General features: G+C 38.5%; 1 protein-coding gene across 6 annotated transcripts in view; it reads left to right on the top strand.

Moving 5' to 3' along the window:
• Nucleotides 1-24,356, top strand: part of THSD7B (thrombospondin type 1 domain containing 7B) — a 340,543-nt gene that overhangs the window by 248,380 nt on the left and 67,807 nt on the right. For all 6 annotated transcript variants that reach the window (XM_065671287.1, XM_065671292.1, XM_065671289.1 and 3 more), the window contains exon 16: nucleotides 8,340-8,518. In XM_065671287.1, the coding sequence (XP_065527359.1) occupies nucleotides 8,340-8,518 (179 nt within the window). The remainder of the gene's footprint in view (nucleotides 1-8,339; nucleotides 8,519-24,356) is intronic.

The following is a 24,356-nucleotide window of genomic DNA, read 5'->3' as shown; positions in this document are numbered from 1 at the left end:
TGCACATCTATTTTCGGAGCTACTGTGCAGTTGGGCCACTGAGAGAAGTAAGATGTAGGAGAAAGAGGGGAATTTGATGGTCTGGACAATTTAATTTTGTCCTTGTGAGATACTGCGGAAGTGTGTTCAACCCTTAAAAAAAAAAGTCTTGGTTTATTCTATAAATCTCACAATAATGATAAAAAATAAACACTATTTCAGGCTTGTTTTAAATCTGTTTTCATTATGAATTGAGTAGCCTGAAGAATGTATGCTAAATAATTCATAATAAAGTACAGTGGAGTGAGTTTCTTTCCCGATATACAGAGGATGACGACACTTATAAAGATAAAAAGCTACTCAATTTTGTTTGAACAAAGTAGATAATTTTCGCAGTGGCCAGGTGATGAGCAAAGTATATGTAAGACCACAGCTGAGCTACTGTCCTAACTGCTATTGAGCCCTGCGGATGATCTTTGATTTGAGATTTTCATAAGGTATCAGGGATCCCAAGCAGCCAGCCCAGCCCTTCACTGGGTTGGAGCCCCATGAGGAGTGGGAATCATTTCCACAGCTGGTTTTTGGAGCCTAGACACATTTGTGCAGTGGATTTCTGCCTCTGTGCGTCCAAAGTTCTTTGTGAGATGAATGGCCACTGTGAAGTCCTATTTATTTAGACTCAGAAGGCAGCAGACAAGTCTCTTTTCTCCAGAAGAGTTCTCAGCTTATTCTGCAGTCTGTTACAAGGAATGTGCTAATTAATAGAGCTTTCCTCATTTAGTTAAAATATTAAATATATCAGCTATTATGGTCATATGTAACACAAAGTGTAAGCTTGCAAATTCTTTAAGGAAGAAAACATAATGCAAAATCAAAAGAAATTAGGAATCATAACGCAAAGTCAGCATCAGCACAACTGCCTCATCAGGATTTATAGAGACTGTGGAATTGAGCAATAAAACCAACCTTTGGATGAATTTCAATAACAATAATGTGTTAAACTTACCAATGTTTTTTGCAAGTCCTCTCTGGTCTATTTAGAATCTATAATCAGTCTGCTATGAGATAATGAGAGCATGTGCCTCTTTGTTGAGAAAAGCAAGTGGGAATAATTTAGCTAAGGGTCAATTATTTGAGCTTTGCAAAATGTTTGATGTTAAAGGCTTTTTTTCTGTTTTTTTTTTGCTTGTGCATTTACTGAATGTATTTGTTAGATTATCTCTTAAATTTCACAGCTACCAAACTAATAATACACAAAATCTCTCAAATCCTTTCATATTAAAAAAACCACACCAAAACCAATAAAAATAAAACAAAAAACAAACAAAGAACCACATACAAAAAAACCACACAAAAAATCCACAAAAAAAAAAAAAAAAACCCAGAACAACCACCTCCAAACAGTTAAACATTTGTTCCATGGCAATATTACAAAGTTGTTAGCAACTTTGACTCCCAGACTTATTCTGCTTAGTGTCCTTCAATTGATAATGTTCTCGTTTGAAGGATGATTTCAATATTTGGACCTGAATTTCTTAGGGTGAGGTGCTCTCCTTGTATGCAAGCCCATGGCCCGTGGCTGCCTTAGCAGCAGCACATTGGGAAAGCCCTTGCTTTAGAGCTATGATCAGATGGTGGAGTTAGTCTGTTAACTGCTCTGAATGCTTGAGTCTGTTTTAACCTGAATTAAAACATGAGGTTTGCTTTGTAGGAGATCCCGAAGATTCAGCCGAACAGAATCTGGCTCACTGAGTGCCATGGTCCACTAGGTCTGCTTTATAAAGTCTTTGGCTATTGGAGTTTTAGCAGTGCATGGATTTACTGGTGTTATTCTATGTATTTCACAGTCAGTAACCAAATGAATATTAATTGAAAAATGAATCATCTTTTCCCCTTTTACTTTTAGCCTGTGTAATTAGAAACATTTCTTCTGTGTCACTGTCCACTGTGCTGTTCCCTTGTTTCTTGAAGGGTGATCTCTTTCATCCTATAGACTTCAAGGGAAATTAGTAGCATTACCACCAGTGGTGGTTGCAGTGATGCACAGAATTGTTCTTCTCATAGTAATGACCTTGAGTAATATGAAGCACCTCAAGGTTTACTAAAAAAAGTAGAACCACTAGAAGTTTGGTAATTGAAATGATGAAATATGTTAGAGTCGATACGAATGAGTTTAATGCCAATTCAATTAGAAGTGCATCTGTTTCCAAAGCTGCTAGAGAAATATTTATTTTCAAATCACTTTTAAGTCAGCCTCTTGGAATCCCATTGGCACTGTTGTTTAACACTGTGTGCACACCTTAACACCTGCAGCAAATTTATCTTTTGGAAGTGCAGCAATCAGGTGGAAGCCTGTGTCTTAGCTTGTAAACCTACTAATTGCCTGCTTCTCCCACCACAATCCATTTGCAAATACAGAGGCACATGGAAGGACACTGCAGCCCCTTGCTGGCTGTGTCTGATGTGGTATGTATGGCATCTTGTGTAGGTGGGAAAGAAATTGGGCTGCTGCCAAAATTCTCTCCAGCACTGCAGTGCAACCCACAGCCTCTTTGTGCTTCTGCACTGCTGACACCTACCCGCCCATCGTCCAGCTGCCTCCTATTGCTATGGCTCTTTTGGGTTACGCAGTAAAAATGAGACAACAGTCCTTACACCATGTATTAGAGCCATAACTTCTGACACCTACCAGACCGTCATCCTCGCTTTATTCATCTGCCTGCTATTGCTTTGTCTCTTGGGCTGCACAGAAGAAATGAGACAAGTAGCGATGGGTGGTGCGTGCTACATTGTGTGTTTAAGCCTTCCCAGTACATCCTGTGTAAGCTGTGGGTGCTTTGTTTATTATAAACTTTTTAAGGAAGAGACTCCATTTGTGGGTTGTAGAGCAACAAACACATTGTTCTAAATGAATAAATAATAGTAAAATGAGCTGTGCAGCCTAGGTAAATGCATTTGTTCATCCCATTATGTTGGCAGTGTCTCAGTAATAACACAGTAGCTCTTAAACATTGAAAAGGCTTATTTGATCATCCAGCTCATTTTTCCTGCCAATTCAGGACTATTCCCAGTAGTATATTTCAAAGTGCCTACTTAAATATGCCATGCACTGGTGTTTCTATTACTATCTCCTGTGATATCTTGTGTGCAGCTCCAACTCTGTGGTGTTCAGGAGCCTGCTCTTGGTTCAGATAGGACTGAGGCTCTTCTATGTTGTTTCTAAATTGAATGGGGTTTATTTTAATGGTAATTGAAATTTTGAGGACCAAAAGAGGTTAAAGGAAGCTTCAAGTAATAATATAAGAACACATAGAAAACAGGCTGAATATGGCTGGGAAGAAGAGGACATCTGTTTCCATAGAATGTCTCGGAAACTCAGCTTTTTGGTATCAGGTTCTGCAGAAGAAAGAAAAATGAGGAATGAGTGAGATGTTTCAGGATGACATTGACAAAAGCAGCTGCGTAAACTCAACCTAGTCTCCCCAGGCTGAGCGACAATGACTCAGAAATGTGTTTATGTTATATCCTTTATTCATATTCTGTTATGGTAAGAATTTTTTCTCTGGGTAATACCCTGAATGTAGAATTCTTTGTTAGTAGGTTGCTTTTAATAGCATATCTCCCTTGTTACAAGTTTTCTAGGCATGCCAATACTAGGAATATTGTGTGTCTTTTCAGTCACCTGACAATGGCAAGCCATTGCTTGGCTCCTAACGAAAAAAAAAATCCAACATCCTGTTCGCATGGGCAATGAGTACAACATTATTTACTAGTTCTCATAAAAAGGTATCTATAAAGGCATCCCCTATCTGAGCAGAGGGGATACATCACAAAAAGACTTTCGGAGGCAAAGTTTGTTGAATGAAAACTTTGATCCTTGGGTATCTTGGCGTAGGATTACCCTCAAGTTATTCACAGAAGTAATGGCAGCCTGTGAGAAGAGCTTGAAAGTAAGTTATGTTCCCATTTTGATTCTGAAGCATTATTCAATATGGAAAATTGGCTTCCTCTGGGCAGTATGGTAATTTAATGCTCTATTAGTTGTTTATACGTAATGTAATTTAGAAATATGGGTGAGGAAACTCAAAAGGTAATGAACTGGCCTCTTAGCAACAGGAAACCTTTAGAAATTCTGTGGTCTGATGAGAGATCTCCCAGGGATGGAATACAATAGGCCTCTTTTGTTTATTATAACTTTTCCTTCCTCTTATTTATAATTTTTTGCATTATATTTCTTTTATTTTCTTATATTTCTTTTTACTGTAGAGGTAGGTCTTGAATTGCCAATGGGCTTAGCCCATTTTGCCTTCACTGATATGTTGATAACCCCTCTGTCTAATTCTACTTTGAAACAAGGCACTTTCTGTTGAGAGTTAATTACCTAGGCTGTCACACAACCCAAGAAAAAAATGATATTTCATACGGTGGTGGAACAGAACTCTTTGGAGAACTGCCTAGGAAATGCTTCTCATAAATCTATCATGACAAAATTTCTTTTACTTATCATAATGTATTATGAATTGCTTTGAGTGGCAACCTAAGCAGGTGGATTAGAATATTAGTGGGATATTTGAGAGTTTCATTTAGGGAAAATTAGCAAATCTGTTTTGAAAATATTTGTGCATGTGTGTGCATGGCTATAACCTCACCTAGATGAGAATACAAAGCATGCAAAGTTAAAATATATGCAAACGCCATGGTAATGGATTGAGTTGGTGTCACGTGAAGGGCAGGGAGATTTTGTCAACTGTCTATCAGCTCCACAGGAAAGCTGAGACCCTTGTGCCTGGCCAGTCTGTCAGCATTCCATTATAGGGACCCTTCAGTGAGCAGTCATGCTGGATCTGGTGATTTGACTGACTTGTTCAGGGAAACATGCTAGCAGCATAAGGGGGGACCCCTGAGCAGTTCTTCCCGCTTTATTTGAATATGTTACCTGCTGAAGGCGAATGCTAGTGCCCATGAAGGACCAACACTAATAGTTTATGGAATCACACTATTAATGTAGAATCATGACTAATTAATGTTTGTGATTGCTGGTGATAGAGACTGTCGGCAAAAACAAGCCTGAACTGATAAACAACCAGACTATAATCACTAATAACAGCTAGCATGAGTTAGTTATTTAACATCCATTAGATAAAGTTCATACCCAATAGGCATACCTGTGGTGGAGGAAACAGGTTCAGCCCATCGGCTGATCCCAGAAGTTACGATGGAGTCTGCCCTGTCTCCCCCACCCTCATTCACTTCTATGTTTCCAGGTGGAGCTTGAGTGAGTCTACTCATACATTATTTTATTATTGATTGGTGTAAAATCCTCTCACTACTTGTTTAAAGATATAGCCAATAAAAAATACAAAGCACATGCTCAGTGAGGGGTGGTCGTACCTTGGAGGTGGGTGACTTTGAGATGGAGGTGTGCATTAGTATTATAATGAGATTAGGAAAGTGATAGGACAAGGCATAATGGGCTTAAACTTCAACAAGGAAAGTTCAGGTTGGATATAAGGAAGAAGTTCTTTACTGTGAGGGTGGTGAGGCACTGGGACAGGTTTCCCAAAGAAATAGTGAATGCTCCATCCCTGGCAGTGTTCAGGGCCAGGTTAGACAGCACCTTGGATGACATGGTCTAGTCCTCATGGCAGAGGGTTGGAACTAGATAATCTAAAGGTCCTTTCCAACCCAAACCGTTCTGTGATTTTGTGATTCTATGATTTTCCCACAGTTGTTGGCTTAGCAACTGACATCATCTCTTATAGTTTCCATTTGACAACTGACGTGCAGCTTATCAGCTTCATGGTACCATCAAGTTCCCAATCCTGCAGGGAGTACAACAGGCTACGGTGTCATTCTGCTCCACCCTCCATTGCTCCTCTAGGATAGCAGGGTGTGTCACATAGGGAACCATGATGGAGTGGATTCTCTGCATGCCAACCATCCTGAAAGGAGAAACCCTAAAAAGGTTTCTATAATACTACAACTTCTGTTAGACCTCAGTTTTCTCTAATTTCCTCTCTCTCCCCACCCCCCCATGATGTTCTTGTGGTCAGAAATAACTAAGATACCCAATTCTGGTGGCTTTGGAGCTGCAAATGAAAAGGTAATGCAGCACATGGAGATAAAAGGTAGCAAAGAAAGATCAGAACACCATATGGGGACAGGTCTGCACCTTTAGGGAAGAGTTACAGCATGAATTACCAGGGAAATGATTGCAGCTGTCAGGGTGCGGGGTGGCCGCTGTAAAGGAAGAGGGAACAGTACCATCATGAAGAAAAAAAAGAAATACGGCATCAGTGAACTGAAAGAAGGAACTGTTGTTTCTAGCATTTTTAAGGCACTGTTTAGAAAAACGGCATCAGCATTTTTTGTGCTTCTTCTAGAAAGAGAATGTTTTCTGGTAGGGGATACCTAAATTAGTCTGAAACCTTTCTTGATGCTGACTTCAGTGTGAAGACCAGGACAGAGGCAGCATACTGCTGCCATGGATCAATGCTCAAGATGTAACACAGTCCTGGTTTGGAGTAAGGCACAGATTCAGGTATGGCAAAGCCAGTAAATACAGCTCCAGGCTGGAATAATCATTGTGTTTCAGCCTTAGTGTTTCTGAGTGTTTTGGGGTTGTTGTCTGGGAGTTTTAGAGGACAGTTGCTTCTGTGTTAGGTTTTTCTGGTCTTTGTTGTTTGTGGGTTGTTTGGGTTTTTTTCCCTCTCTGCTGCAGTGACTGTCACCTTGATAGAGTGGGGAAACCCTTCATGAAAGAGTAATTGAATGAGCTAATTTGGTATTCTGTAGGTAGGGGATGTAGAAGGAGTGTTAATGCGATGAAAAACAAACAGAAAGAAGGCATAAAAATGAGAAACATCAGAAATACGGTAGGGATGAAATTCAGTTATTTCCATGACCATCATTTCCAGGGTTGTCAGAGGGTTCAAGCTGCCTTTAATAAAGGCTGATCTTATCAGCCGCTGACTTTCATGGTCTAACATGAAATCTCTTTTTTGTTTAAATTAAAATAGTATATACAGACATGACAAGCAGATAATAGAAACTCAAGGAGAACGAATGCAGCATGGTAAGCAGGAAGATGCAGGAGTTATTCCAGACTGCCAGCCTGAGACTGGTGCCAGTAATTTCCCAGAGGCCCCTAGGGTTTAGTGACCCTCCACTGCCTATCTGCCCACCAGGAGCTCCATGGCCAGTGCTGGGCTCTGCAGAATCTCTTTTCCCATATGCCAGCTCCTAAAACAGATATGGCATTGTGCCTCTATGGAGGAACCTTGTTTTTTCCCAGAGTAACTCTGTTGTATTTTAATTTGACAAGGTGTTGGTCCTTCAGAGGTCTGGAATTCTGATTTTAAGAGGTAATGATCTTGGAAGGACTTATATATCAAGCCAGGTTAAGGTAAAAAAAGGCTTCAAAATGCCATTTATGAAGCCTAGAATAGGCAAAACAGTTGTATAAAATGATGTATAAAGAGAACTACCAGAAAGAAGTGGGAAGCAGGTTTCATCTGCTTCTCCCAAGAATTACATCTTCCAGTACCTAAAGTGGCCTAGAAGAATGTTGTAGAGGGACTTTCTGTAAGAGCAAGTAATGATAGGACAAGGGGTAATGGCTTTAAACTAGAAGAGGGTATATTTAGATTAGATACAAGGAAGAAGTTGTTCACTGTGTGTGTGGTGAGGCACTGGAACAGGTTGCCCAGAGAAGTTGTGGCTGCCCCATCCATCCCTGGAAGTGTTCAAGGTTGGATGGCCCTTTGAGCAACCTGGTCTAGTGGAAGGTGTCCCTGCCTGTGGCACGGGGGGTGAAACCAGGTGAGCTTTAAGGTCCCTCCCAACACAAAAAAGGAAAAGAGAAAATTTTAAACTTAAGAATTCGACACTGCTCCAGCTGGCAGGCTGCAGGCAGGTCCCTTACACACATGTGCGAGCTGCTAACAGCACAGTGCCTCCACTGGTTCTGTCTGCTGGGAAGAGAGCCTCTGACTCCTTGCCTATGCCAGCTGTGGAGATAGCTAGCATTATGGCCACAATCTCATAGGGAAGATAATTACTACCTGTTGATGACCACCAGCTTCACAACAGATACTTTGGCAAGTATGAGTCCTTTATATCAGTCAGTTTTATCCCAGCCTTTATTGGACTAAACCAAGTAGAAATTAGATTTAGTCACTGCTGTTCTTTACAAATAATAATACCATAATCTTGTGTTAGGAAGGTGTTGTCAGCCTGCCAAATGTCTCCTCTTTCAGAAGTTCTCATTTTGTGTTGATTACACAGATTGCTGTGAGACAACAGAGGATCAGAATTCATTAGCTGAGGTGATTAAAACCTTTCTTAAATTTTTGGTTTAGGTTACATTGAAGAATCTTGCACAGTCCCTTGCCCGTTTGATTGCAAATTAAGCGATTGGTCCAGTTGGTCCCCTTGCAGCTCTTCTTGTGGACCGGGGATGAAAGTCCGATACAAGTGGCTCAAGCAGAAGCCTTACAATGGAGGTCGTCCCTGCCCAAAGCTGGATCTCAAGAATCAGGTGAGCAGCGTTAAATAGCTAACAGAATTCTGTCTGTACTTACTGTATTTTCAGTTGTGATGGAAAGGTGTTGTGTTGGTGAAGAAATTAAAAATAGGAATTATCTTTGGGGTCACATCGTGTGTTAGATGTTGTAGGCAGTCCTCAAACTTCTTGAGGACTGAGGGGGAGATGCTCATGTAACAGCAGAATTTGACCAGAAACACATACGCCTTATATGAAGAAATATTTATCTCCCTCCCAGAGCACAGGAAGCCCTGGATGAGTAATCCCACCTGGACAGTATATAGGCATCAGAGAGCTCAGATAGCATGGATATTTTAGAACTTCTTAATTCTCTCTGAGACTGTGGTTGCTGCAGAAGCATTTGTTAAATATATATATTCCCATTTTTAGCAACATCTTTCAACATAACACAAGTTCCCCTGAACATTAATTTCTGTGTATTCAATATTGAGGTATCCTGTCTGAGGAAAGTAATCTCTAAACTGCTACTTTTAAGAAAAAATCAGCATCTATTAAATGCTACTTAATGCTGTATGTATTTCTGCAAAACTAATAGTGATTTCCTACATTTGCTGATTAATTCTCAATGCTAATTAACACTGATGAAGTACCATTTAGTTTTGCCTGTCCTTTATTTTAGATTCAACTATGAAAATTAATTGGACAGAAACAGTTATGCTGTAGGGATTTCAAAAATATGTTATGAATGTATATATAATATGTTGCATGGTATGTGTAGAAAGACTTTAATAGTATTCATACAAAGATTTATTTGTGCAGCGGCTTGTAGGTGCTAGAGGTGCTGGGTCCAGTTGTTTTTCTGCACAAGCGTTGCTGCAGCAGTCCTGTCCCGAGTTGCAGCACCACTTCTAACGCCTGATTCTCAACTTGCCTCATTTTTTTCACTTTTCTTTTATTCCTTTTTTTTTTCTTTTTTGTGAGAAGCTTGGTAAATACTTTTCTTTTTCCTGATTAGTATTTGAAATTCATAGGCAGTAGCCTAACGGAAGCAGCAGGGACTACAAAAATATAAAACTGCAATAAAGTATATGTTGTCCGTACCTCAGTGCTTTTCTTAATAGATCAGACAGATCACCAAAGAGGCAAAATGAAATCCCTCAGTAAGTTGTATGGTAACAATAAGCTCCTTTGTAATGAAAAGATACCGGGGTTTTTACCCATAGACACAGCAGACTACTTCCATTAAAAGTAAACTTACTGCTATAAAGTGTTACCTATTCCCATACACATTAGATTTGCTAGTTTCAAAAGCCTTTCAGAAGATATTAAAGGAAAGAAGTTGTTTAAACTTAGAAATTATGTCTTTGTACAGTTTATTGGTGCACTGTGCTTGTAAAGTGCTGCGGCTGGTATTAATATAAACATAGTTGGTGGGTTTTGCCACTTTGTTGGGAACACACGTCTTGATATAAAACCCACTGAATTCGTTAGAGGGCTTTCTATTGCAAGCTCAGATAGTGACACCTTAGAATTACATTAAGGTATGTTTCTTTAGATTTGTGACTTTCTTTTTCCAAGTGCTTTTTTTTTTTTTTTTGTTTGGGTGGGTTTTGGGCCTTTTTTGTTTCTTTGTATGTGGGTTTGGGTTCTTTTTTAGGATAGCAACAGTAACTATTTCTAGCTGGTTTAGTGCACAAATGGATTACCTGTTTCCAATTTAGATTTATAGGATTGAATCCGATGCTATGTATTTCAGAGCTTTTAAAGTAAGAAGAAATTGTTGTGCTAATAAGAAAAATGTGTGTATATACATATGTGTAAAAACATATGTACAATTAGGTATGCACAAGTATACAGATATTGCATTAATATTCTATTCCTTGCCTCCTCAAACACTTCTCAAAATCCTTTGCACAGTTCAGAAGAGGTTTTGCTCTGCCCCCACTGGACTTTGACTTCCAGCACAGATTTAAACACACTGAGGTCCTTAGGTACACTGCAGCATGCACAAGTTGCCTACCCAGATGGTAAACTAAATTAGCTATCCCACTGCTGATTAGCTAAGCTGGACACATATTATTAATCCATGGCAAGGCAGAATATCTTCTGTTTCCTTTGGTCTGGTCAGGGTTTAAAGCCTAAAGCAGAGCTCTATAGATTCTTTACATACAAATATGTGACATCTTAGTTATTTTTATATAATCTTGGTGAAATACCTGCTGTAAAATACTTGCTTCTGTTTGATATCAGACATGGGAAAAGCTAAATCACCTTGGTGCTGATATTTGCTCTTTCACTGGTTACTGTGCTATATTGTGGTTTTCGCATTTTATAAAGATATTGCATAAACTTAGAACAAATAATAAACTCCTCCATGTCCCTTACTATTTTCTATTGTATTTTTAGGTTTTGATGGGGTTTTTTTTGGTGGGGGGATTGTTTCTAGTTGGTTGGTTGTTTTTTAATTATTGCTTCTGAGCTTGGGTATTGACATTGCTTAATCAGTTACTTTGGCAAACTCTGCATTTTCCAGTGTCTTATAATTAAAGCCCTCAGTCAGTTTGTGTCTTTTTTTCATTAAGCCAAATAATCTTTTTACCCTGCTCTTGTGAGGGGTGTTTTCTAGGCCTCTTGGCAGACCCCTTTATGGCTTTTTTTTTTTTTTAATGCCTTTCAGATATTTGACATAAATTTACCTAGACAGAGCATTACTTGAAACACTGTTACAGCAATTCTCTCTTACCATTTCCCACCGTGTCTGAGGCCCTGCCAATACACATATGTTAGCAAAGCTACTGCTTTGGAGAGAGGGGCAGTTTGCGTGATAAAAACAATTGATCTGATGATGTAAATGATTATTTGAGTCACATAAACAAGACTATCCTCCTAGAGTCAGTTCATCTTGACAGTCGTACAGCCTGCTTGTGTATTTAGGACAGAACTTTTTAGCAAAAGTTTAGTTTCATACTGAGATAATGACATATCCTATTATTGCATGATATTCCATGGGGTTTATACTCTTAATTCCACAAAGGTTTTGGTTCCACAGGGGTTTTGGCTCTTCCGATTTTGAAGCCGTTCTGTCAGATGTCATTCTCCCCACCCCAGCCTGTAGAGCCTGTTGAGCAGTTCACTTCTTTTGCAGTGGTTGTGAGATGCAAAATCAGAGTTAGGAGAATTAATTCAGCTTTTATGTGTTTTTTCTCATTATAGGTGATGAGCTAAGTTGTGCCCTTACAGATTTTATTCTAGGGTTTATTATTTTCTAAGCGACAAACAGTTTGCATGGGCTGTATGCACTTGGTGTACTGATATGATATAGTCACTGCAGCCTTAAACTTCCTCTGTGTTGTTGCCCTGTGAAATTAAAAGATTATTACAATATCTGGGGGAAGAGATGACAGTATTTTAGTGCAGATCCGTGTCATATGTTGAATTACTCTCGTTTTGTACCTCTGAAAATTGTTGAAGAGTCGGCTAACTACCTTTTGCTCTATCTCTTAAAGAAAATAGGTATTGCATGTAGGAGCCCTGAAACTCTTGTATAAAGATATGATTGCTTCTGAAGAGCCAATTGGATTATGGGGTCAGCTGGCAGATGTTCTTGGCTGTGCAATGCATGTTAAAAGAGATGTAGCATTTACATTTTTCTATTTCTACTCTTATTTGAGTGCACTTACACAGCATGCAGTTTCTAAGCTATTTAATATGTAGTTCTACATGATGAAAGGTTAAATATGAATTATGGGGGGTTTATTGCTTGAATATTCTTTTATAGGTTTTTATGATTACTACAAGAAAATGCATCTTATTTTAAAGACTCAAGAATTCCAAGGATAATTTTTTTATTGATTGCTGTAATATATATTCTTGTCAAGATTCTCCCTCCTTCTCCTTCCTCCCCCTCTCTCTTACCCAGTCCTGCTAAAGAACAAATATCATAGCAAGTAGTTTATTCCCTTTATATATACACTGTATATATTTAAACAAGCATTTTTAAAGGATTGGGAGCATTTGTAACAGCAGGCATAGAAGAAAAAAAATGTAATAGTTTTGAAATTTAAACTTACTGCTTTCTTTAAAATGAATATTTCATTCTTAATGACATTTTCCAGTGTTCACTCTAGAATATGAGGAATACAGACACCTTGCACATTATGACTGCAAGTACTTTTCCTGAAATTGCATACAGAAGTTAATGAAAGGGAAAAGGAAGGCAGTGGATTTACAGATCAGATCTCTCAGATGCAGGTGTGATGTATGAATTTCTTGTAACTTTTTTGTAGAAATTGACTGGTTTAATCCTCGCACTTCAGAGAAAACATTTAATTTTTTTTTAATCAACAAAAAAAAAATTTCAGATTCCTTTTCATAAGTGAAAATCTTACAAAATTATAGGCTTTAAAACCTCACCATTAGAATGGATAAAATTGGATGGGCTTGGAGACTGCTGTTAACTGTCAAAGTCACAATCTCTTGCAAGGCAACGCTGGGCTTGGGCTAGAGGTGGAGAGGAGGGTTTTGTGTTCTTTCCCTTTTTCTAATCTGTAATGTTAGGAAAGGTCTGTTCAGAAAGGCCTTTTGTTTCTTTCTGTTAAAGAAAAGGCTTTTACCATTTCCAAAAAAAAAAAACAAACCAAAGAAAACCAACACAGGCTTGCTTGCATTCAGTCGCCATTCCTCTGGGCAATTTTTGGCTCACATTTGCCAGTCTAAGTCTCCATTATCCAGAAATGCCCTTAGACTGTGTCAAAGGAACTTTGCCTAAGGAAGAGCAGTGTGACGTAGCTTATCACAGGGCACTGGAATGAAACAAGATGCATTTGTTTTTAGGTCTGTAACTGTTCTCAGAGCTATAATTTTGTATACAATCAAGTTTCTGAATAGCAACATATAACACCACTGTCTTTCACCTGTTTTCCTTCTTTCATTTACGTTCCTGTCCTTACTTGCTGACATAAAATACTTGCAATCTTTCATTTACCTTTGTCACCTATCTGATTGGAAATTATTAAAATCATATTTATTCTCTTAATTGTGACTGTGTCTGACTATAAAAGAGTTGATTTTCATGCTTTGTTTTGCTGTAGTACTTGGTTGTACTATTCCTTTGTGTAAATATATCTTTTATACCTATCTATGTATGCATATACATGCTGTATGAAGCATTTTCAAAACTGTTAGGCTCCTGTATTAGAAGTTAAGTTTGAACCCAATGTCTTTCACTGCTGTCACTGAATTAACTCATGGGTACGAGCTGTATCACAATCCATGGATAGTGAGTTGCATATATAACCCTTGTGTCTCAGTATCAGAATCTGTTTTTTGCGAATATTATTAATAATGTATTAGCTATAAATAGCTCCTTGTAAAGCACTTCTTTTTATAATAGAGATTTCTAATTTTCAAAAATGTCACTGAACTCTTTTGAGGTGATAAAAATGTCTTTGTCTCATAGAATCATAGAATCATAGAATGGTTAGGGTTGGAAAGGACCTCAAGATCATCTAGTTCCAACCCCCCTGCCATGGACAGGGACACCTCTCACTAAACCATCCAACACAAGGCTTCATCCAACCTGGCCTTGAACACCGCCAGGGATGGAGCACTCACAACCTCCCTGGGCAACCGATTCCAGTGTCTCACCACCCTAACAGGAAAGAATTTCCTCCTTATATCCAATCTAAACTTCCCCTGTTTAAGTTTTAACCCATTACGTCTTGTCCTGTCACTACAGTCCCTGACAAAGAGTCCCTCCCCAGCATCCCTATAGGCCCCCTTCAGGTACTGGAAGGTTGCTATGAGGTCTCCACACAGCCTTCTTTTCTCCAGGCTGAAAAGCCCCAACTTCCTCAGCCTGTCTTCATGCGGGAGGTGCTCCAGTCCCCTGATCATCCTCGTGGCCCTCCTCTGGACTTGTTCCAGCAGTTCCATGTCCTTTTTATGTTGAGGACACCAGAACTGCACACAATACTCCAGGTGAGGTCTCACAAGAGCAGAGTAGAGGGGCAGGATCACCTCCTTCGACCTGCTGGTCACACTGCTTTTGATGCAGCCCAGGATACGGTTGGCTTTCTGGGCTGCAAGTGCACACTGAAGCCGGCTCATGTTCATTTTCTCATCGACCAGCACCCCCAAGTCCTTCTCTGCAGGGCCGCTCTGAATCTCTTCTTTGCCCAGTCTGTAGCTGTGCCTGGGATTGCTCCGACCCAGGTGTAGGACCCTGCACTTGTCGTGGTTGAACTTCATAAGGTTGGCATCAGCCCACCTCACAAGAGTGTCAAGGTCCCTCTGGATGGCATCTCTTCCCTCCAGCATATCAACCGGACCACACAGCTTGGTGTCATCGGCAAACTTGCTGAGGGCGCACTCAATCCCACTGTCCATGTCAGCGACGAAGATGGACGAAGATGTTAAACAAGACAGGTCCCAACACCGATCCCTGAGGGACACCACTCGTTACCGGTCTCCAGCCAGACATCGAGCCACTGACCACAACTCTTTGTGTGCGGCCGTCCAGCCAGTTCTTTATCCACTGAGTGGTCCATCCATCAAATTGATATCTCTCCAATTTAGAGAGAAGGATGTCGTGTGGAACAGTGTCATATGCTTTGCACAAGTCCAGGTAGATGACGTCAACTGCTTTACCCTTATCCATCAATTCTGTAGCCCCATCATAGAAGGCCACCAAATTGGTCAGGCAGGATTTCCCCCTAGTGAAGCCATGCTGGCTGTCACCAAGCACCTTGTTGTTCTTCATGTGCCTTAGCATGTTGTCCAGGAGAATGTGCTCCAAGATTTTACCAGGCACAGAGGTGAGACTGACTGGTCTGTAATTCCCCGGGTCTTCCATTTTCCCCTTCTTGAAAATGGGGGTTATATTTCCCTTTTTCCAGTCGTCGGGAGCTTCACCTGACTGCCATGATTTTTCAAATATGATGGCCAGTGGCTTAGCAACTTCAGATTTCAGCTGCCTGTAGTTTATTTCTGAGCCTAGTCCTATATTGCTATTCATCAGCTGTGTGAGATACCTTTCTGTTGCATGCAAGGACATGTCTAACCTATATCTTCCTCTGGGTCTGCCTGTCAACACTCATTTGCTTTGTGTACAACTTAACTTTGCAAACAAAAATCCTATTGTTAATCTTGGTGTTACCTTCAGAAGGTCTGATTTCCTCCCACTCTGCCTTAAAGGAAGGAATTGCAGCGTTAAAAAAAATAATAATAATTGTCCTCTGATTCTAGTGTGGATTTACAGTATCATAAAAATGAAAGGGGTTTTTCCCTGCTATATTAATGCAGTAGAATTTTCATTGTCACAAAATAACAAGAAACTCTTGGTTTCCTTACTTCTTTTTTCCTGTGACTGTAACTTTTGATACTGAACAGTAATTTAGTTCATTGAATAAGCAAAAGTAGCAAGACAAATCTGTGTACTCTGAGAACTGTCTCTTCTTCCTCAAGTGAGTGTCTGGAGAATCCACTATGTGGGTGGATACTGCTTCGCTTCAAAAGGTAAATACAGCCATTTCCCATGTTGTCCTTCGGCATAATAACCCTGTAGCATCTACTCTAATTCCCAGCATATATTAATTTTTTATGCAGCTTCAGTAGCTATCCACACTTGATTTTCATTTCTTCTGCAGGTTTTCTGTTGAGTAAAGAGTTATATAAGCATATTTTCACAATTGCCACTCATGAAAAGCTTTAGCTTTCCAAAAAATTGAGCAGCTTAAACAATTTCCTCAGGAGTTTTTTCACCTGGCTTTTTTTTTTTCCCTCTACATAGCTGCTTTAAACTTCTCTTTAATAATAATGTATCTTGATGTATAGTGTAATGCTATTTTCTGTAATGGTGAGAGTACATTTGCACTTTGTGAAATTAAATATCTTACAATGCCAGTCTTCTTCCTAGAATTACTCTGAATCTACAAAAATTAGCAGCCTTGTGCTAATTAAACTACATTTTCCTGCCTGCTGCAGCCCCTTCCAAGTTCTTAATGAAATATGTATCAAAACAGGACTTTTTGCAGTAAAAGAGAAATACATTTACATCTGTGGAACTGAAAATTTACCCATAATTATTTCTGGACCAAATTCCAGATGTTCCTACCTTTGTTGTTGAAAATAAATCTGTTGTTTAATATGATAGCATACTGCAAAATATAGGAAAGACAGGAGTTATACCAGAAGTGCTTTGTCCTGTTTATTTCTCTGTAGAGGAGATGGAATTAAATCGAAAATCAGCCATAGAAGGTCAGGTTGCCCAGTGGAGAAAGTATTAACTTTTCACCTAAGGAACTGGAGTTCGATTGGTTTGCACGATAATTTTTAGGGAAAGGAGTTTGGTTTGTGTTGAATCTCCTGTGGACAATATGTCATGTTGGAGGACCAGCAAACACTGTATGTTGTAAATCAGCATGACAGCGTCTAACACTGAGACTGAACTTACTCTTGCTTGTCTTTGTCTTAGGAGCAGGAGAACACAAAGGATTGATGCTTTGGTTATTCCTTAACAGCAGATGTAATTTTTTTTTTCCTGTCCCTCACTCCTTTTAGAAAGTTTTATGTTTTTCTGCGAAGTTTTGCAGTGTAATTTGTTCTTGGTTTTAGGCTTATAATCGTTAAGGAAGGGGAAATGCTGCATAACGCCTAAAATGAGGACCTAGCGTCTTTTCTAACTGGAACAAACTCAAGAGTATTCAGAATAAAAGATGTTAGCACATCTTCACCTTTTCATCTGGTAGAAGATGTGTTATTTGGCATCATGTTTTTTATGACGTGTCTTCAGAAAGTCTGAATTACACAGAAGTATCCCATTTCTTGCTTTTGGCAACTTAAACAAAGATTTGGACATGTTGTCCTTTTCTTTACTGTCTTCTATAATTCTTTTCTGTACAAAATCAGTTTCCAAAGTATTATCTTGTAGATTACAAAATAATGTTTGCTATAATACAAGACATGAATGTGGAATTTTTTTCTGAAATAGATTCTGAGTCAAGTAATGAAATTAGTGACAGTAATTTATAGTTCTATAGAACCTGCCACATAATTACTTCAAAACTTTTTCTATGTGAATGCAACAAGGTATTGGCAAGACACTGAAGAGGAGTGCGTTGAGCAGAAGGCACCCAGGTCTGTCCAATGTAGCAGCTTGTGTGTGCAGCCTGAATCATGGTGCAGATCATCCAGCCTGAACGAAGGTTGAGTTGGACTGAGTTGTGTTTAGTTGAGTTGATAAATTAGGTACCGGCATTGGCCTGATTTAGCGTCTACTACCATCAAAACCCAGTGTGAGGCTATTCTAGGAAGAAGCTTATAGAAAGCATGTCATGGCAGTCTGGCCCCAGCACTGATGATGGAAAGAGTGCAGTAAAGAAATGAGTTTCCACTCAGCAGGGCAGAGCATCTCATATATCCTTTGGTCAGCCAAATATCTAAGTCTGGGTGTGTTTCATATAGGCCTCTATGTGGAGCTCTTCAGTGTTCTGTCTGCCAGGTATGCAGCTCTAGCTTGGTTATTAAGTAAGATTTTGGTCACTTTTCTTCATCTTTCCAGTGGATAGCAGACTCTTTTAGACAACCTAAATTTTCTCATAGATATATTGTAGATTCTGTGTGCCCTCAGATTAAGGTCGGCTGCATACCAGTGGATGTCTTTATTCTAAGAGGAATAGAGTTTGTTATAGCGTGGTCTGACTCACATGCATGCTGTGAATATATCCTAAGCACTCAGAGCATGAAATTCCTACTTTCTGACTCTTCTTTATGAATATGTTTGAGCAGTAACTTCATTTCCAGTTATTCTCTCATATTCATGAAGATGTCCTATATGAATTCATCTGTCAGAGCTGCTGAGGAGCCCAGGAACACTCAGGCACCTCTTGCATTATGGTACTTAAAATAACCCTCATCTTGCTTTCTTAAAGTATGTAATATTGCTGTGTTGTTCTGTCTACAGCAGTTACCATTGATTAATACTTAAGAAGTGTTAATATTTTTTCTGGTGCAGGCATTTCTTCTGGCCATTGACCAGAAATTGCACCCATATCATTTGTTCAGTTTGCTTTGTTTTATGCACTGTAGCTGACTGATAGATTCAGGAATGGATTTGTTTTTTCTTTTTATATTGTTTAATTGGTTTCTTCCTCCAAAACAGTAGAATAAAAGTGCGAATGACCTTCTGTACTCCTCTTGATCTCTCCTCACATGACTGGAAGGATTGTGCCAGACTTGCCATCAGCACATGAGTGCGTTTGAACTGCAAGTTGAATACATGAATTTTGCATCTTTTTTAGGTGACAGCATCAGGATTGTCAGCATTACCAGATTGCTAGCTGGAATATAAACCACTTTGAGTTTTTGGATTTCAAGACCCAATTACAGCTTTCTGAGCAGTTGTCAAATACAACCCCCATGTCAGGAAGGTCTGTTGTTTGTAAGGACTGTTTTTCCAAAAGTTGAAATTCATTCTAGTCACGTGTAGGTTTGGGGAAAGAAAGGACAAATCAAAGCTGTCTCCCTTGTACAGGTGTCTGGGGCTCTCCCTGACTCCTGAAGTCACTGTTTTAGCAGGGACACTAAGAAAAGAGTTGCAAATATGAGTTTGCACAAACTCAGCTAACTCTTCATCGTTACTGATAATTGTGTCACATTTTTGTGTTTTAAATACATGTTACAGGCTATGGGCACCAATAGAGAAACTAAACATGAGCAGACTTTTATGTGTGAATGAAACGCTAAAGGATAGATTCTGTTTCTCCAATATGATATATATTCTGTCCTGCCTAATTTTATTTACTGCTTCTCACATGAGGAGTACATAAATCAGCAGTCCTGTGTAGTCTGTTATGATTTATTGCTTAATTAAAAGTTATGAGGGCTTTTAATCCGTCTATAATTTATATTATTTTTGAGTCAGCTGTTTCCTATATTGTAACTTAACTAGGAAACTTACATCACTTTATGAAGGGAGCATTTTGTGAGTCCTGGTACTCACTGACAGATGAGGCACACAATGCCGTCTCAGATGTTCCAGATTGGCTTTGGAGTTCAAACTCAGAACCAAAGATAATTAAATATTAGTGCACTTAATAAAGTCTACTCAGCATCGATTATCGTTTGATGGCAAATGCAGTCTATGTATTTGCTAGAGTTACAGACTAATTTTAATAGCAATGAGACTCATTTGTGGTTTCACAATAAACAGATGTCAGCTACACTTTAATAATTTAAAGAGCAGGCTCAAAATGGTCGTTTATGTTTTAATGGAGAATTAATTTGGCTGCAGTATTGAACCACATGCTGTTGTCAAAACAATAGAACAACCAGTTTTAATGTTCTTTTTTTAGTTTGGTTGTTGGGTGTGTTGCTTTGTTTTTTTAGTTGGTAGGTTACTGTTGTGTATTTTCCTTAATTAAGGTTGTAACCAGCATTTATTATAAAAACAGATTTTTCTTGCATGAGTTACTATTGAAGAAAAAATACGATATACAAACTTCAACTTTTGTAGTGATAGCAGAGATGGCTAGCTTGAGAATTCTGCAGAATGTGAAAAATTGTAATTGAACAAGTTTTGAGTTGCATGTTTTAGAGCACTCATCTGATTTGAACTTAGGTTTATCTCTTTCTTTCCCAATTATTATTATTATTTGAAAACGTGGTAGTTCCAGTAGCAAAGCTTTGTCCTATCCTAGTGTTATCGATTTCAGGTAAAAAGATTTGATGTCTGTTTGGATTTCATTGGTGGTAAAGGAGTTTTGCCACTGTTTTTGTCAGGAATAAGAATTTCATATACCTGTGAGTCAGCTGCCCTCTGTTGGTTAGTTCAGCTTTGCTGTGATTTCATTTATGCTTCTTGTAACTTCTGGTGGGATGGACACGAAGAGCCTTCCCTGAGTCCCACCTGCTGGTTATGTGTTTGAAATCAGTTGAGTTCTAACAGTAGTCCACCTCTGTTTGGTGCAAAGAGTAATCACTGCAAAAAAAGCTTAACTTTGCTTAACCTTCCTTTTATGATTTGGGTTTTCTAAGTAACTTCATATTATAATTACAGTGTTGTCGCTGAACAAGCTTAATTGTTTCTGAAACAAAAGCTTTTTCCTGAATTTTTTTAACCCTTTTCTTGACAGTAATATTTTGCAATCATTAATAAAAATAGTGAAATTTGTTTTACTTGATGAAAATGGTTAGTTATGAAGTCATGTAGCTAATGTCCTATGCCACATTAGATAAAAACTGTAGATGTCTTTCGGATAGTCAGAAAGAGTTTATCCAGGCTATTCTGCAGGAGTTAGTGAAGTGGACAACTGTTACTAGTTAGTATGAACTTTGGCAATTAGAAATGCTAAGCCAAATAATATGTCAGCTCTGCTGGTCAGTCTGCATTCGACAGTTTATTCAAACATCTGTTGAGCTTAGGTGTTCTTTATGCTCTTCTAAGTTAGTTTTAAATTATTACTTCACTAAGTAAAGATGAGAATTTTTCCTTTTTTAAAGTGGCAGGATGAGGTTCATGAACTTTCTAATTGACTACGAGGCATAAAGATCTTTTCATTATTCTTCTGAAGAATCTGAGTAAAAAGAGTACTGGTTAAAATAGTAAGGTTTAGCAGTCTTTTCTAAGCAAGACTTTGAAAAGACCTGCTAGTCATATGCTATTTTTATAATATCTTATTATGTATCTGCTTAACTGGTGAAAATAATATATATGTGCTAATGCTGTTATGCAGTGTTCTATTTAGTACATGGAGTTGAGGTTTTTCATTCAGTATTCAGTGTATTAGAAGACCTGTGCTTCTTGGTGCATATGTTCATGTAATGCAGCTGCAGTGGCCGAACTTCCCTGAGGCACCTCAGTTGGTTTTGGTTTTGGTTTTGGTTTTCGTTTTGGTGGGAATGCTTAATGCGCACTAAATCCAACATATGCCCCTTTGTGAGTCTGCAGATTTTCAAAATTTCTTAAAATAAATCCAGTCTGTTGCTTTAATTTACATTCAATGTGCTCTCAAGTGGCCATCTGGAACACGTATTTGTATATGTAAATAATTCTTCTGACAACTAAGTGGTACTATCTTTGCTGCTATTAATCCGGTTATTAAGGAATTACTCCTTTGTAAGTAGGGATCTGGACCTGGATCAAAACATTCATGCCAAAATTTTAAGCATCTTGTACATGGTGTCCTCTTCGACAAGTTAAATCCTAGTTTTAAATCCAAATTTTAAACCCAAGTTTTGATGTAAAAGAATAACAATTACAAAAAGCCCCAAACAAACAGGCTGCCACTTTGGGGCCTCATGTTTCTAAATGCATGGGCATTTATTATTATTATTATTTTTTGTGTTGCTTTTCCCAAGTTAGTATCTGGATGTAAAGTTGCAGAGTAAATAAACAGATTCATATTTGTTGGAGCACAAACATCAGTGAATACTTCAGCAACTAGAGTAGCAATAGATATTCATTAGAAAATCCATCAGAGAAATTAATTATAGTTTGTCTTGTTGAGAGAATGGAAGTACTTGGTCCGTGTAAACCAGATATTACCCAAGTGATCAGCAGGTGGGCAGACAAAACAGGCTTTATGGATAGCCTCACAGGTGAGTAAAATAATAAGAAAAGATTAATTTTCTATTCTGTGTGTTCCCAGAGCAACCATTGACAAAACAACTGGGTTTTTTTGAGAATGAGATATGGAAGATTGTATCTTACAGTGCACAGTACGTACACAACTCATCAGTCCGGAGAAAGGAAAGTAATGATTAAACTGAATTGGATTAAACATTAGCATATAAAAGAGCTTTTTCTTAATATTCATTTCAGGTTAGTGTTTGATAAATGACTTGCAGATTTTCATCAGCATTCTGATGTCTTCATTTTTGCATAATAAGTATCCTCTCAGGAGTTGTATGCAAACAGCAGCGTTTTCAGCATAGTTAGTTATCACAGAGGAAATTCTAAGTACAAGTTGTATTTGGGTCATAGCTGCATGCTAACCTCAGAAATTAATCCCGGCTAGAGGAAGAACAAATATTTTTTTTTTTAACTTAATTCCGTTGTTTTCACCCTGTCAACCCTGACGTAGCATACCATAGTTACCTGAGAGCTTAGTGAGGGAAGGCTCCACAGGTGATTTCTCAAGTCCATCAGATAACACTAAAATATTTACTTGTTTTGGAATAAAATATTATAGACAGATTACAAAAAAACCCAAAAAATCCTTTCTAACAGGTCACACTGCCTGTTACACTGCAGAGTCCTTGCAACGCTGACTTCTATGCACCTGAATGAAAACTCATTTGTGATCAAATCAAATGAATAATCAGGGTGTGGCAGGTATTGTTTTTTGAATTGGCAATGTGTTTAAAACTGCAGGTAAGACTCTTTTCTTTCAATTCCTGCTGATATTAAGGGAATTATGACATCTTCATGTCTGGCTGTGCAGAACAGCATCGAACAGTAGTAATTCTTGCAACACCACATATCAAAAGGCTGCCCTTTAAGCTCAGTTGTGAGAAGTTTGGGTACGGATCCAGGCTCTGCATGGCTTATTCCTTCCTGCCAAACCCCTGTAATTCACAGTAAATCATCTGTGCCTGAACTGGTGATCAGTACTTTGTGAGTGCTAGGATGTGTGCTCCAGCTGCTATGTGCTGCCTGGTGGCTGTGTTGCCCAGCCGGCTGGGGTTTATGGCAGCTCTTCACTTCTGGAACGTGCCCATAAATTCGTGGCTGATTGTGTGGCAGCAGATGCAAACACCAGTTCTATGTCCTGTCTTCCATGTAGTGTTTTACTAACTACTGTGTTATCCTAACCAAATGTCTCTGGCCTAACTCTCATCATTTAATTAAATAAAGGCAAATTCCAGTTAACTTTTAAGACACCTGGAATTGGCTCTGGTTTTTTTAGAATGTAGTATTAATTTACATAATATTTCCCTTCTGTCTATTCAGCAAAGGCAAGACCTTTGATCCAAGTCATATGTAAAGCCCTAGAAATGGACCTCCCTGTAGAATAGTTAGTATTTCATATACCAGAAGGTTGCATATTTTGACTGAATTGTGATCTAATTTGCAGACTGGATAACAGATGAAGTTTAACTCTAAAACCCAAAAGATAATTTTTTTGCTAGAACCAATGTTTATCAATTGAATTAATAATGAAAGGAGCAGTCAGTCTCCACATGCTTAACTGAAATGTGTCCAATAGTATTTGCAACACTATTTGAGCGTATTTTAAATCATGAAATAAGGAACACTTGTTTTTTAAAAAAGGTTTTGTCTGTTGCAAATGGGAAAAGTACGAAAGTTTGGAGCAGGTCTCCCAAGTCACACAAACGTGAAATGTTCTGTGGATTGTACTGCAAGCTTCTAAGGGAAAGGAGTATGCCTCCCAGGAATGAATTACAGAGAACAAGGTGAGCCCAGAATAACCTGAGGTAACAGGTTATAATTCTATTTGAAATAAAATAAAAGTATCATCAGAGGTCCCTGCTATATGCTCCTTCAGTTTAAATTGTAGCTTCAGTTACAGTACTGTCCCACCAGTAAGTTTTCTGGGAAAAGAAAACCCACATCTATTTTCATTTTAGTTATGTTGTATAACTCTCTGTGTGTAAATAGTTAGACTTTGCTTAGGGAAGACCTTCACTTTTCAGTTTTATCATGTAAAACTGTTGCTGGTTTTATTGTATTTGATATGTGTAATGGTAATTAAATCGCGAAAAGTAACCTATCTTTCCTAATTTGTTAGGAGGTAAATTCTCCCATTAAATAGCAGGCTTTTTTGTATTCCCATTAAATTCATTTGATTAAAACTCCTAGTGGCTTTTATGGAAACCAGAATAGACCACTTCTGTGATGCTTCTTTCTGGT

Source organism: Lathamus discolor, chromosome 3, assembly GCF_037157495.1.
Source record: "Lathamus discolor isolate bLatDis1 chromosome 3, bLatDis1.hap1, whole genome shotgun sequence".
NCBI classification, from domain to species: Eukaryota; Metazoa; Chordata; class Aves; order Psittaciformes; family Psittacidae; genus Lathamus; species Lathamus discolor.
This window is presented reverse-complemented; position numbering and strand designations above follow the sequence as displayed.